The sequence below is a fragment of the Prinia subflava genome, chromosome 3 (assembly GCF_021018805.1).
Source record: "Prinia subflava isolate CZ2003 ecotype Zambia chromosome 3, Cam_Psub_1.2, whole genome shotgun sequence".
In the NCBI taxonomy this organism is placed as follows: domain Eukaryota; kingdom Metazoa; phylum Chordata; class Aves; order Passeriformes; family Cisticolidae; genus Prinia; species Prinia subflava.
This window is the reverse complement of record NC_086249.1, coordinates 43592151-43606683: the sequence shown is the minus strand read 5'-3', so window position 1 is coordinate 43606683 and position 14533 is coordinate 43592151. Positions and strand designations below refer to the sequence as shown.

Below are 14533 nucleotides of genomic sequence, written 5' to 3'. Positions count from 1 at the left end.
ACAAGCAAATGACAATGAGGGCTGAAATAATATTTAATGACCCAGGTGGTGCATCAGTCCAGATCGTCTGCTATGGAAACAAGCAACAAATGTCTTAAATGTCTGAAGGGCATGGATTGAGTAACAGGGATCTGAGAGTATAATATGATTATGAGAAAGCAAAAGTAATTCTGAGATACATTTGGAAGATCTTCTAGTAGAGGGGAAACTACTGATATGTTTGTAGGGAGCACTGTGTGGTTCTAAGGGCTCCTGTTCAAAGACAATAAGTCCAAACTGTTGAAGCAGAGGAAACCTGCCTGGCTGCTTGTCACATTGGTCATCCTCTTCAGAGGATAAGAGTTTGTCTTCTTTGTGCTCAGTGGCTTCTTCTGAGAGCACTCTGCCTGCACGGAGGAAAGGGAAAAGTCCTGAAGCTGAAGAAGTCATTTTTGGCACAAATGGACGTAATCTTAGTAATAAGCACCTGGAAATTTCAGAACCTCCTTTTTTGTAGACGTTTTCCTGAAGCAGAACAATGAAACAACAGGCAACAGATGGGCCAAGGCCTACCCTGAGAGAAAGAAAGATTTCTGCAGAGACTGGAAGCGCTGATACAGGAATGCTGTACTGGGCTACCTGTGGTGTCCCAAATTCTCACATGAAGTGTTGAATGAACAGTCATGTTCAAGTCTTTGTAAAGGCAAAGAACGAAAAGCCATGGCAGTTTCCAATTGCTGTTCAGATATGTTCAGCCAAGATGTTGAATACTACATGGAACCAAGGAGTGGTCTACCCTCATCACCTTACAGGCGTTAATCTGAGGCTGATGTGTCAGGCTGGTGTAGGAGTTCACAGGTTTACTTTTCCTCTCAGTTAAATAATTTACTTTTGAAGAACATCTTGTACATTCATCATGACCACTCTGCTTTCATTCAGTCATGATTATTTTTTTAAATTTTTCCTCACATGTTGTGTCTTTTCTTTTACAGAACAGTTCGTGTCTGGCTGAAGAGAGACAGTGGGCAGTACTGGCCCAGCATATACCATGCAATGCCATGTAAGTATAAGGAGATACTACTGAATATCTACTGTGGATTTGCAAAGTGGTTTTGATGAAGCCTCATGCTTATGACCATTTGCAAGCTTATGTCTCTGTATCAAATGTTATTCTTGAACAATCCTCTTGGTACCAGTGTAGCTTTACAAAGTTATATGCTAATGCTTCTGAGAGGCATCGGAGATTAGAGCAGTAAAAGGATGCAGACATGTTAGCAAGGGATGAACATTTAATGCAAACATAGGTTTTAAAATGTGGGAACTCAAAATGTAGTCTTGCATTCTGCCCCTAATGGAGTCCATAAAGCTTTGTAAGGCTCCAGTATAAATCACTCTGCCCTTCCTACTGTGTGTGCTCAGTCCATTAGAGTGCAATGGTAAATGGTTTTATTTGGTGAGAACTTAATATTCCATGGCAGCTAATATGATAGAGAGGATACTAGACAGGGAAGGCAGCTCTTCCAGTTTAGAAGCAGAATCATTTTACCTCTGCAATTAAATGTGGAAAACCAAATTTCCGTGATGGATCCCTCCATTATGTCTCATCTCCCAAAGAGAGTGTTCATGCTTTGAGAAACTGCAGATCAATGTCCCTTTTTCCAGGAGAAAGTTGAAGAAATGATAGCCCACTCTGTTTGCTGTAACCCCTGTGTTCAGGAATATTTTGTAGGTCATCGGAGGCAGGCATATGCTAATGCTCTTCAGTCAGCTTCAATCAGATGTGCTGGGTTAGCCTGTCTTTGGAAAGCTTGTAAAGCTGACCTTAAATCCAGACTGGGAAGCACATATCAGGTCTCATGGAGGTATTCATCCTGTCTGGAGAAAGGATTATTTTAAGCCAAGATAGGTAGATTTGGAAGAGACATCTGTCTCCATGATAACTAAAATATTTAGTAGGTGTAAGTTTTAGTACAAAAACATCAGTTTGGGACTCTAGGGCAGCGATGGTGTTTGCCTGCTTTAAGAAAACAATTTGGTAGAAAGGAGGACCCCTCATCTTCCTTTGGTGATGAACTAGCTCATAAGAACGTGTCAGTCTTCAAAGGTACTTTCTGCTCAAGATTTTGCCCAAGAAGGTATTGGGAACTAGTTAATGACGTGGCAGTCTGTGGAGCTCTGTCATGATCACTAGCAGTGGCCTGAGTTCCCTTGACCTGTCTGTCCTCTAAGAGGTTTGCTTTCCCCAGTCAAACTGTTATAAAATGGCCTTTCTAGCTATTTGGCATCGATACTTCTCTTCTTCCATGTGGTATTTTTGCATACATTTGTATTTTTGAATCTCATTAAGTTCTTCTCTGGTTTTAGCAAAGCTGTGTTATTGCCAGTAATAACAGCTTCAGTGGAAATGATGGAGTAGATCCAGTTCCACTGAAAGGGGACTATTTCAAAGCTCCTTCATAGATTTGAACACTTGACAGTGCTCCTTCACTTCAAAGGCTGGTGAGCTTTTGAGGCATGAGATACTGATATTGTATTGTGTTATTCAACAATTTCAAGAATTAGGTATAATTAACAACTGAAGCAATTATAATCAGCTATACCTTTAAGCTTGGAAATCATAGAAAGGGCTCTGAGTCACAATCTGCACAAGACTGCACTTAACTGGACTTAATGATTTTGTCTGTTTCTGTGTTGATCACCTTTTTCATGGTGCTCTGCTTTAGGATCATACTGGGTTTTGTTGTTTAAAGAACAATGACTGCTGAGAGTTTATCTGTGTAAAAATATAGTAGGCACAGAGGTGTCTTTGTGCTGCTTAGCAAGCTGCAAGTGGCAGTCCTACCTATAGATACCCCATTAACATGAATTGTGACTGACTGTGGTGATGTGTGACCCAATCTATTTTATATTTGGTATCAGGTAGCCTTAATAACTGAGTCTGCAGACTAGGTCCTCTGGGAAATGAGAATGATGAGGAGTTGGGTTGACTCAATGATGTGCTGTAGTCAAGCCCTGCACTCAAACAGGGTCATCAATGCATTCTGAATGTGAAAAATATTAAATACCTCAGGGTAAAAAAAGGTCAAGATTATAGATCCCTTCTGAGTTTAGGGGTAGGATTTTCTCCTTATTGGGAAGGTTTTATGTCCAGCCTGTGGGTGATTCTATGGTCAAAAAATTCTAGACAACACAGTGGCTATATTTTTAATCATTATCTCTAGCCCATGAGAGAGAAAAGAGCTCTAACTGAAACCTTGCTAATCCAATGCCTTCACACCAGCGTTGTCTCAACAGCCGATTAACAACAGACCTCTGTGAACATGTAACCCTCATTAGATGTGGTCTTTTGATTACATGTGTAACCATGGTTAGATTTGTCACTTTGGGCATAGGATTAAAAAAACAACTTAGACACAAATTTATGAAAGGTAAAGAAATTGTAGTCAAGAGTCAAGTAAACTTTTCCAATAAAAAAAACCCCAACAAAACTAAAACACACAAAAGACCCAAAGACAACCAAAAAAAAACCCTACTACAGATGTGGAACAGAGTAAAGGATTTATTGTACTGGGGAACAATGTAGTATCCAGTCTTTGAGGCAGATAATACACTGCTTGTCTTATGATGGTTTTCATAACTAACACTTTGCTTTGAACAGGAGGGTAAAAAAAGTGCAATGCAAAACACGCTCCTTTGGTCTTAAACGGTGTCATGTTTAGGCACTTCAGAGGGCAGTTCCAGAAACTGCAGAGACAAAGTCTGTATTTCTCCTCTGATTCTGTCAGCCTCTAATAAAGGTGACACACTTCTGAGAGCATGAAATATGTATTTGGGATTTTCCTCCATATTTCATTTTCAAAAGGCAAAAATCAGTGTGTATTTGCCCTGTATTTAAAACAAAGATTGCAGCCGACTTCTGGATCAGGAATATCCTGCTTGTCCTCCATAGTTCAGCTCAATCTTTTTCCAGTCTGAAATCCAAATCATAGCTAGGTTCTGAAGTAGAGAGTCTCCAGAGTGCTGTTATTTTTCCTGGATATGTTTTTAAAGGGTCTTAAATGTCTCAGAAGCTTAAGGTTTCAGGGTTTTGTTTTATTTTTTTCTTTTTTTTTTTTCTTCCCACTTTGCCTAAGTGCTTAAGTACCTGAATATTGTTTTAATTTTACCAGAGCAAACTGCTGCAGTCTTGTTAGAAGTGGCACAACTGACTACATCAATGTTGATGGTATGGACATATTTTTAGTGCTGACATAATGATTTTTCTATGATGTTACTCAAGAGTTCCCTTGGGAAGATGAATATAGCAAAATAAGTATCTTTACACTGCTATGACTGTATACACACAGGTCTGGAATTCAGAAGTTACTTCTTTTGTAATCAGCTCATGTCAAGCAATTGCTTGCACCATTTGCTTCTGAAGCGTTTGGGAAAAGCATTACTTCAAGTAATTAGTTTACCTGAGATGACTTCTCTGTGAGCTGCTCATTGCCTTCAGAGATACTGGTAACTCTTTCAATGTATGCACTGTGTCCAGTATTTAAAAGCTGCTGTGTAATATACCTGTTCTGGCATTAAGTGCCTTTAAACTTATTTGATGTTTATTATGTTTAGAATTTGAGAGTTTTCTGTCCATTTTTTTTTTTTTATAACTCTTACTCTGCTACAGGCATAGAAACCTCAGTATAATAGTAATGCACTACCTTGGGAAGGGATGATTCTAGTTTGCCTGTTCTAAGGGAGAGGTACAGGAAGGAGCAATTTTGTCACTGCTGCTAGGCCTGATTTAATTGTTTCCTTTCTGTCAGTTTCCGTGAACTGAAGCCTTTTCATTGATTCAATTGTCAGTCCTTCCAGGAAAGAAAGAAACTGAGGTGCCTGCCTGGATGTGGATCTGATGGGCTTTCTGTTTATGGTTACTTCTCCTTCAGGAAACCTTTCAAGAGAGAGTCAGTACTGAAGGTGGAACAAGTTTATTAAACAGTCAACATTTACTCTTCTTCTATCAGGGGAGATTTGTTAAATTGTGGGCTGTTTAGTCCTAGGAGAGACATTGTGCAAATTGAGAAGATACTGGATTACAGTACTGCAGAAGAGAGGACTCCAAGCTTGTTAGCAGCACAAACATGCGAGCAATCACAACAGAGAGTAGAAACCAAGAGAGGGAAAAAAAGCAGAACCAAAAGTGCATCTGACTGTACTCTATATTTATCATAAGAATATGGTTTATAAAGTACTCTTGTCCTAGCTGCAGTTGGCAATTGCTCCTGAAAAATAATTCCTGAAGGTTTTTGTTGGGACAGCAGGATTCCCAGCTGCATGCTGCTGTGTTGAGCAATAAAAGCAATTCCTACTTTCCAAATTAACTTCACTATTTTTCAGTTAAACCAAGCACAGCTCTTGAATTCTTTCAAGGAAACTCGGTTTTACCCTTGATACAAACCCTGCCAGATCCTTGAGGGAGCATACTGTGACCATCTTGTGTGCAATTTCAGGATAAATCCTGGTATTGGTTAGAGTAGTATCAATGTAATCAAGCAATGACTAGTTTTAGATACAAACTTTTGTTTTTACCACAGTATGTGACACTGTCATAGTGCTGTCTGTGATGGAATTGGAGTAGGGGACAGTTGAACTCAGTCCTTAATATTAGCTGATATGTTGATTCCTACTGGGGGATTTTCTTACTGCAGGTATAGGATGCAAGCCTCTGACATAATGTAGTGTTTTGTTTTATTGTCAGCACAGTTCAGGCAAATGTAAAAAACTAAATTGTTCAGCTAATTAACCTCTGATGTATACTAAAATGTCAAGTGCCTCTTATATCAAAGCAGCACCATTGCTCTTATATGAAAGGCTTGTTTACAGATAACTAGTAAAAAAAAATGAAGGAACTGGAGCAAGAAATAGCTATTTTTCCATGTCCTAATAGGATAGGGTTGAATGAATTACATGAACACTTTTATTTTAATGCTTGTCTATTGGTAAGCTCAAAATGCTGCACAACATCATAAAGCATGTTAGCTAATTTTAGGCTTTCCAGAACTTCAAGAAAATGAGAATTGCAGTTTTGGTAATTTCATCAACATGTTCATTTTTTTCAGCTCCATGTTCATGCATGTCTTTTAACCCGGAAACCAGAAGGCTGTCCATAGGTCTAGACAATGGTACAATCTCAGTAAGTACATCCAAAGATTTCTAGTTGAAATGCTTCCTTTTTGAGAAGTGTGTGTGTGACGATGTGGTGAGAATATTTTTGCTAGTGTTTGGGAGACAGAATTTTTAATGATAGTGGAACTAAATCTGTAGTGCAGAAAATTTAGATTATTAAGAACTTTATTCCAGCTGCCCCAAAGAGATTGAGTGGGGCTTACAGTATTTGTTAGGCAACTCAGCAGACTGTCTTAATTTGCATATCTCTTAAAAAATAACACAGAAAAACAGCTGTTGTTTTATTAAATTTAAGTGACCTGCCAATTACATGATACCAAAGTTTTCTGAAAGCAGCAATTAAGAGGAGGAAAAAATCATCCTCTTAGAGGTGGAAGGTGGATTTCTGCTCCATGTCTATCTGCTTTTCCAAACTTCAGAGTTCACATTTCGTTTTCCTCTCCCTTCAGAGGAGTTGCTTCTAATTGGCAGGGAGGTTGCTGAGAGATTTGGTTCATTGACATCTCAGATAGAGGTGTGTGGAAAGGAAGTAGAATATTAAAAGAGGAGCGTGTCTGTTAGATCTATAATAGAGGGTAGCAGTTGACCTTATTGATTGGATTTTTCTTGTGGGATGATGAATAAAAAGCTGTATCACTTTGGAAGAGTGGAAGGATCATGGGTCAGAGGTATTTTTCACCTATGCCTCATCAATAGATTCCTCTTCCAGTGTGAGATCAGTTTACCATCACTTCAGATTTTTTGCTGTTATCTCTGCCTTGTGGACCTTAAAACTGAATGAGTGTTTCCAGGCTGGAACAACATAAGGGAAGCTGTCTGCACTAAAGTCAGTGTGGTGTTTGGGAAAGGGGATGTGACCCTTTTAGCTGGTGCCTGTAAGCTCCATCAAAGATGTGAAGATTTTGACCTGTAAAGCTATTAATGCCTAGTAGCAGAGATTTTTTTGCATGCCTGTGGGAGATTTTTCCTTTTGTATCTAGGAGATGGGATAGATTCCAGAGAATTCTCTGCACCTTTGAAATTCTCTCCTTCCCACTCTGAAATAGCTGAAATTTGCCAGTCCTACTAGGCACTTTTGTTTTCACCAGGCCTTTGAGGAATGTGAAGGCAACTGTAAATAAAGTATTTAAATACTCTGGCATGATGGGAGATATGTCCTTTGTCTTGGGGGCATTTTGTTTTGAAGAGTCAGAAGATGCTTCAGAGTAAATGGGGTCAAATATTTTCCATTCTGAAGCTAAAAAAGGTAAATGAGATCTGCAGGTGATAAACCTACACGTGACTTTGGATATTTATAGGTTTATATTGCCACGTCTAAGGCACAGTCTATTTATTGCTAAGCTGGGGTTTTCTTTTCCCAGTCTTCTGGATACAAGTATATAGGAAGGGGGAAGTGCTTGTCTGTGTTGCTTGATTTAGTCCTCTGTAGCTGCAAGCACTTGCGTGGTAGGGGAAAATGCACTCCGCAGATTTGTACAGAGGATGAAGTGTTTTCATCTGTAGCAAACCTAAGACTTGTAAGAGAAGCCACAACGATAATGTGCTGCAATAAGTGGTGGAGGTAGGAATGAAGAGCAAGGGGAGCCCTGTTTTCAAATCCCAGCAGTACTGGGGCGTAGAGAACATCCCCAGGTATTTAAACATGGGTTACAACCACCTTCTGGAGGAAAGGATAAATCTTCTTTCCTGTCCCCAGCTATGATGATTAGTTTAGCACAGGAATACATAAGCAGGGCACATTGACCACAAAATAACAGAACTTACAGCAGCAAGGTGACCTTAGTACCTTTGTTTTAATTTCCTCAAAGGGAAAGTACAGGCAGTTTGCTTGAGCAGCTTGAAATATTTGGGAATTAGTCAGCTGCTCCACATCAGCACTTCCATAATGCCCAGCATACTTGTGTCTGCTGGGTGCAGGGCCAAAAAGAAACCCAAACAAAAAGCCATCCAACCATACCAATAAACCCTGACAATTATTCTGCACTTTGGGTAGAAAGAAAGGATTCCTGGTAAGGGCTGTGAGCTGATAGTCATGAGAGTGACACATAATCTCAAGTGATTTTTTTTTTTTTTACAGTGCAAGGAAGTACTTTCAGGTGTAAATGGAGATAAGAAAGTGGAGCTGCCTTTTTTTATTCTATGTGAAACTTTAGTAAGCTTTGTGGCACCTCAGGAATGCATATGCTGCATTTTGAGAAGGACAGGCAGCAACACTGTTGGCACAGAAGGAGGTTCCAGCAAAGCCACCTGAGGTGAGCTTGTGTAGCCACCTCTTTTGTGAAACAAGGCAGCAACTTTTGCTTCTACAGAGAGGAAGAGATTGTTTTTAACCTTTTGTCACTTCTCAGCGTGAGGGCTGCACAAACATTTGTGCAGCACAGCACACCATTATATTGAGTAAAGATTGTCTAGCATTTTGCTTGAAGTGTGGTGGCACCTAATGTAAAAAACCCAAACTTTCTGCGATCTGCTTTTTTTCCACTTTGCAAAACTTTTTTTTGAGAAGAAATGACATCTTAGGCACTGCTTGAAATCCCTTTTTGGAAGCCAAAAGACTTTATCCTGGACATAAATTCCTTGCTTGGAAGTGGAGAAAACCATATTCTAATGGCTGCAAGGCTCTTAAGATACCACAAAAAACAGAAGAAGGATCTTCCACTTGCAATAAACATGAGACCACTGCTGAGACGAGACTTCTCACCTCATTACATCCATATGAAAACTCATTTCCTAGATAAAGTTAAACATTAGGTTCTGCATCCAGTAAAGGAGAGATGGATTGTCTTTGGATGCACTCATGTTACTTTTTCTAGAAACTGTTATGAAATGGCATGAATTTCTCTATTCATTTCTGGGGAGATTGAAATGAGGGGTTTAGTTTTTAGGTAGCTTATGATGAATTAAATTTATCTTTTTTTGCTGACCATGCCCAAGTCTATATGAAACTATTACATGGTTTGAGCAGAGCCACAATGACAACAGGGCACCAGAATAACCCCTTCAGAATTCCTCCTTGGGGATGGTACTTACTAAGATAAATTCATGTTCCACCTCATCTGATCTTGCAGCTGTCTACAAGTTTGACCATTAACAGTATTTTGAATACCTGAGACTGAGTCAGGCTCTATCTGCTGATGTACAGCCTTTCCCTCTGCTGTTGTGGGGAGTTCAGTATTTTTTACCTCAAGAAATGAAAGGAAATTATGTAATAAATAAAGTAAAAATGCTGTCACTATGTATAGAGGTCTGGGTTTTTTTCCCAACAGATATAGATGTAGCGTTGAATGGCAGATTTAAGAGTTTTCTTTCTCTTCCATTTCTGAAGCAGGTTTGTTGTTCTCTGGAAGACCTGAGAGTGCAGTCAGTCACTTGTGGTAACAGGATAACTTCAAGCCCATAAGGAGATTCGCAGTGTGTTGTCAGAATGGCATCATCTATCAAAGAGCAGCCTGTAAATTCCCTGGGGTGGGAACTAGCCTGTGCATGGGTAACACATAACTAATCTATAAAGATTATTAACTCAGAAATGGATTCAATTGCTTAAGGAGAGCTCTCCATTTTGCCGTACCTCAGTTGGCATATACCTGAAGCTCTGGGAAGCCATGGGACTTCCTTAGCTCCTGGACCATGTCACCCAGCCCCATGGCCAAGGACAATGAATTATTTAAACAAGATGCTGATACTATTTTTGGATAAGGTTTTACAGAAGTCTTTTGCTCAAGAGAAGTTTGCAGTGGGTATATGTATTTCAGTGTGAGAGAGGTGTGCTACACAAAGGAATAGTTGGGAGTCTTTGTACATCAGTGGACAGCTAGATTTTGACACTCTTCAAAAATTCTCCTTTGTGCTTTGTGAAGACTTTCATGGTACCAAGTCGCTGTTTAATAATAAGCTTACCTGAAACTGGCAAGACTGAGCATTAATGTTTTAAGTATGACAAAAAGGTAGTAAAGTAGCTCCAAGACCACCTCTGAAGGATAAAGAGTGATCTTGCCAGAAAAGTAATTTTTAATGCCTGGAAGGAGGGTGTTTGGTTTTACCATCCTGAATGTCTGATGTGTCCCAACCCCTCTTGTGCAAAAGGGCTTCCACAGGACTCAGAAGTCTTTTTTCTGTTTTGTTAACAAGCACTGACTGAGCTGTGTAGGTGACCCCAGCTTTTCCAGCTCATTAAGAAGAGCCAGAAGCTGCCTAATGAGAACTGAGCGTCAGCATCTCTGAGAGGAGCAAAACATCTACGTAGGCCAGGATAAAAATCCAGCTTCTGCTGGTACAACATTAAAGAGATGTAGTTGGTGTTTTTGTAGTGCAGATGACACATTGTATGTGCAATAGGGCATGAATTTCTTGAGCAAGGTGCTAAAATACCTGTCTAGTGACGCAACTAATGCATTTGGCCTGAAGAGGGAGAGGGCAATAAATGCAGTAGAACTTATAATTGAACGAGAGAGTGTGAAGGGGAGCAAGGAGATCTCCAGAAAGATTAGAAGATGCATCAAATTATCATATGCCTCCAAAGAAGAAAATGATATGCAAAAAGTCTTCAGGAAAAATAAATATATCCAGTATTTAGGTTAACTGAAACTGTGTTTACCTTGCACTGTATTTGTTTTTATTTTGGATGGAGCAGTGTATTGGTAGTACATAGCTGTGGTTTATGTTAAAGAATACAGTGGTAATCATACTTGGATATACGTTACAAACCGCCCGTTTGATTTATTGTATTATAATGGGTATTCAAAAGCCTTTTCAGTCTTCCACTGAAACTGTAGAGTTCTTTGGATCACAAAACAGAATGGCCACATCAAATTTGTTAAGAAAAAGTGCAAATAAAAGTGAGAATGCAGTCCACTCTCTACATCCCACCTGAAGTCACCAGCACCTGTGTGCCACTGCAGTCAGAGATAAGGACAGCCAAATCTGTGGGAAAGGCAGACACATCTTCCCATCACGTGTTGCAGCAATTAGAGCAATTTCTCTTTAGGTAACAATAGCAGAAAGTTAGCATTTCAGCAAAGGGTCCTGCTTCAAGTAGGCTTCGTAGTGAAGCATTTCAGGTGGTGATATATTGTTCTTCGTCTGTGATTAACAAAAACAAGTTCCCCTGTCAGTAGCTGGAAATGTATAGCAGATTTCAAACTTTCTGTGGTTTATAGAGCTAAGGTGACCCTGGTATAGAAATCCAGCTGACTTAATTTGTTACTGCTGTTTAAATAACACTCCCCACTGCAGTCCTCAGCTGCTGGGGAAACCTACTGGGAGCTGGAGCGGATTAAGGAAAGGAACGTGAAGTAGAGCAATTTAAGAGAACATATTTATAACAAATCTATGAACAGAAACATAGAGCAGAATACATAGCTGCCTCAAATCACTCTCAGATCACAGTTGTTTTTCTGGAAGCTGGGAGCTGTAGATGTTCCAGAGATGAATACTGTAACCTCTCCACCTTGGTGCCAAGCAGTAGATGTGATGTGTTTGAGTAATTCTGGTGCTGAAGGCCAGGCAGATTACTTGCAGTGACCCAACAGAAAATGCAGAATGACTTCTTTTTAATTTGTGGTCTGGAAACTGGGGGAAATAGTGGCTTGTTGGCAGTTAGAATGTCTTTAGCTCCATTGCACTAAATGTTTGGTTTGCCTTAAACATAGTTCGTAGGCTTCTGAAGTCCAGTTTTCTCCAGTGCTTTTGGCATGTGCACAAGAATATTTCACAACCATATGTTTATCAAATTTACTTATCTTGTGTTTGTAATGTTTGTTTTAGTTTTCCATCCTCTTTCAGGTTAAATGAGTTAGGTTTTACTTCTTCTGTCCTCTAGGCAGATTAGCACAGGGAATTTCTGTGTAGTTTGCTATAAATTACCAAACTAATGTGGTTTTACATACCTTCATTTTTTACTTGGTGTTTCTCTGAGTATGTGATGTACATACATCACATACTGACATATCACATCACATACCTGACAGCTCTCTGAAAGCTAATTCACGTGGTGCTGCCACAAAGCTTACCCTTTGCTTGGGTGTTTCCTCCAGAGAGATGTTGCAAGAGTTTGGTTGTGGCCATTCTGTTTCCCCAGCTTTGAGTAACTCTTCTCCTCAAAACAATCTGCAGGAACACCCGGGTGGTCAGCAGGGACTTTCCCAGGGGCCAAGGCTGCCATGCAGTTTCTTAGCTGCCATGCTCAACATTTCCCCATGCAAAAGCCATATTGGAAATTAAGCAGCAGCACCAAGACAACGGAGCCTGTCCTTATGGGTGTGCTCTTGCCTGGACACAGGAAAGTTTGGGTTTCTGTTTGTCTGAAGCACTGAGAGGTTTTTTAACAGAAACCTGAAATGCATTCCCTTCCCATCACATATTGTTGGTACCTAATCTGAACTGAGCAATTTGGAGGATCTCTTACATATTTATGTTGTGTTTCCTGAGTGTTCAGGTTGGGGTGTAGTTAGTGTATACGTGTGTATACACAAATGTTCATGTGGGCACACATAGCTGTGCACACATGTAGATTTCTGCCCAGGCAGTCCTGAGCAGCCAGTGTTTGCCAGCTCTCAGGTTTCTTATTTTGTGGCACCTCAGCTCACGGCCAGTCATTTCTGTCAGCGTTTTTGACTTCTTTTTTAATGGTTCCTCTTTTTTCCATTTCATTCAGAACCCTCACAATATTGTCTTAGGCAGCTTTAAAAAGTGAAATAATTTAGATTTTTAGGTACTCAAATTTATTAAAAGTGTAGGTAGGGCTGTGATTTTGAAGAAGGGAGATCATACCTAGATGAAGTATTCAAATGTAAACAGTCTCAAACATTTCACATCTCTAAGCCCTGTTTCTTTTGTTTTTTATTTCTCTCTGTCAGGAATTCATTCTATCAGAAGATTACAACAAGATGACACTAGTGAAAAGTTACCAGGGTAAGAACCACAATCCATGTTAATTAGTTTGTATTGTCATTAATTTTTGTTAATGTTTTCTTAAGGAGTATGAATGGAAAAGTTTCCTTTACAATGACAGATTTTTTTTTAACTAATGTAAATGCTGGATTTATCAATAGATCAATAGATAATGTGCTTTGTTCTGAGATTACAGGATTTTTAAAAGAGTTTCATGTTTTGTTTTTCCTTTTAAATATTCCTTTGGAATATCACAGTAGACAGCAAACCGTCCATGTTTGGGGAATAAGAGTTTTAATTTTCAATCTTCAGTAATCCAGTGTATCTACTGAAATAACTTAGGAAACTAACCCATCTTTTAAGGCTGAAGCTTCTGGGGTTAGTCTGGTTATATTTCAGTAACTGTCAGTTCAAATAACCACATGATTATCAGTGAATACTTCTCCTAGTAAAAGGTCAAGAAAAGCCAGTCCATACCTTTTCTAATTCGAGTCTGGTGTTCACTAGTGTGATGTTTTCAGAAACCTAGCTATTTATCTTTTTCAAACCTCTAAAGAACACTGTTTTGGACAGGTATTCTTATAAAAGTAACAAATAATATGACAATTTATTCTTACATGTTTTTTTGCTGTTAGACTTTGAGGTGGTATGATATTATATACTAAGTATTATGTTTCTGTATAGAAGCCTCTGACGTGTTAGCTTGACATTTCTCACATACATTTTAAAATATGTTCTTACTCATATATTTTAAGTTTTATACCTTGAAAGATTGAGAAGGTAATTTAAATCTCTAAATGGAGGCTCTGGGGATCACTTTGTAACATCTGAACTTTAAGGTATGAAGAGAATCTTGATTTTTGCAGAGCATGAGTACCATGTGAGTGTTTCATGAATGTCTGGTGTGTTGCAAAATTAGGTTAGAATGCCTGCATTTTTTCTTGGCTGGTAAAAACTGAAGAAAAATATACAATGATGATAATATATATATATATGTGTGAATCTTAAATAAGATTGCTGCAGTCTGACTGTACAGGTGTTAAGTATCCAAATTTGTGATTGCTTTGCAGTCACCAAAGTTTAATGCAGCTAAGTTTCATATTTAAATGTTGTGGCACTAAAGAGGGTGAGCTGAGGTCTTTTCTTCTGTATATGCAGAACAACATATGCATGAGAACAACTCTCTTGATGAGTTCTTCAGGGAAAATGCTGAAAATTTTGGAAGAGGGGAATGGATTTCTTGGCAGTATTTCAGAAAAGCCAGTTAGCTGTGACAGCCCACTGAACGTTTGGAGAAAAACTCATAAAATTAAAAAAGAAAAGGAAAGAAAAGAAGGAAAATGAAAGCTGCTCTTGCGGCTTTCTGCAGTGTGCCAGATGTGTCACAAACACCAGAGGAGGCCTTTGGATAGGAAGATGTCATGGAGAAACCTCTATGGGTTGTCCTGGGGGGAAACCCAAGAGCTCAGATTCCCCGAATATTGGAGAGCAAAGGATT

The 14533-nt window shown here is 39.2% G+C and overlaps 1 protein-coding gene across 3 annotated transcripts in view; it reads left to right on the top strand.

The window, feature by feature from the left end:
- Window positions 1–14533, top strand: part of WDFY2 (WD repeat and FYVE domain containing 2) — a 60766-nt gene that overhangs the window by 30523 nt on the left and 15710 nt on the right. For 2 of the 3 annotated variants that reach the window (XM_063392033.1, XM_063392034.1), the window contains exons 2-4: window positions 972–1039; window positions 6081–6154; window positions 13002–13056. In XM_063392033.1, coding sequence (XP_063248103.1) covers window positions 972–1039; window positions 6081–6154; window positions 13002–13056 — 197 coding nt within the window. The remainder of the gene's footprint in view (window positions 1–971; window positions 1040–6080; window positions 6155–13001; window positions 13057–14533) is intronic. The other variant, XM_063392035.1, reaches the window with a different exon arrangement.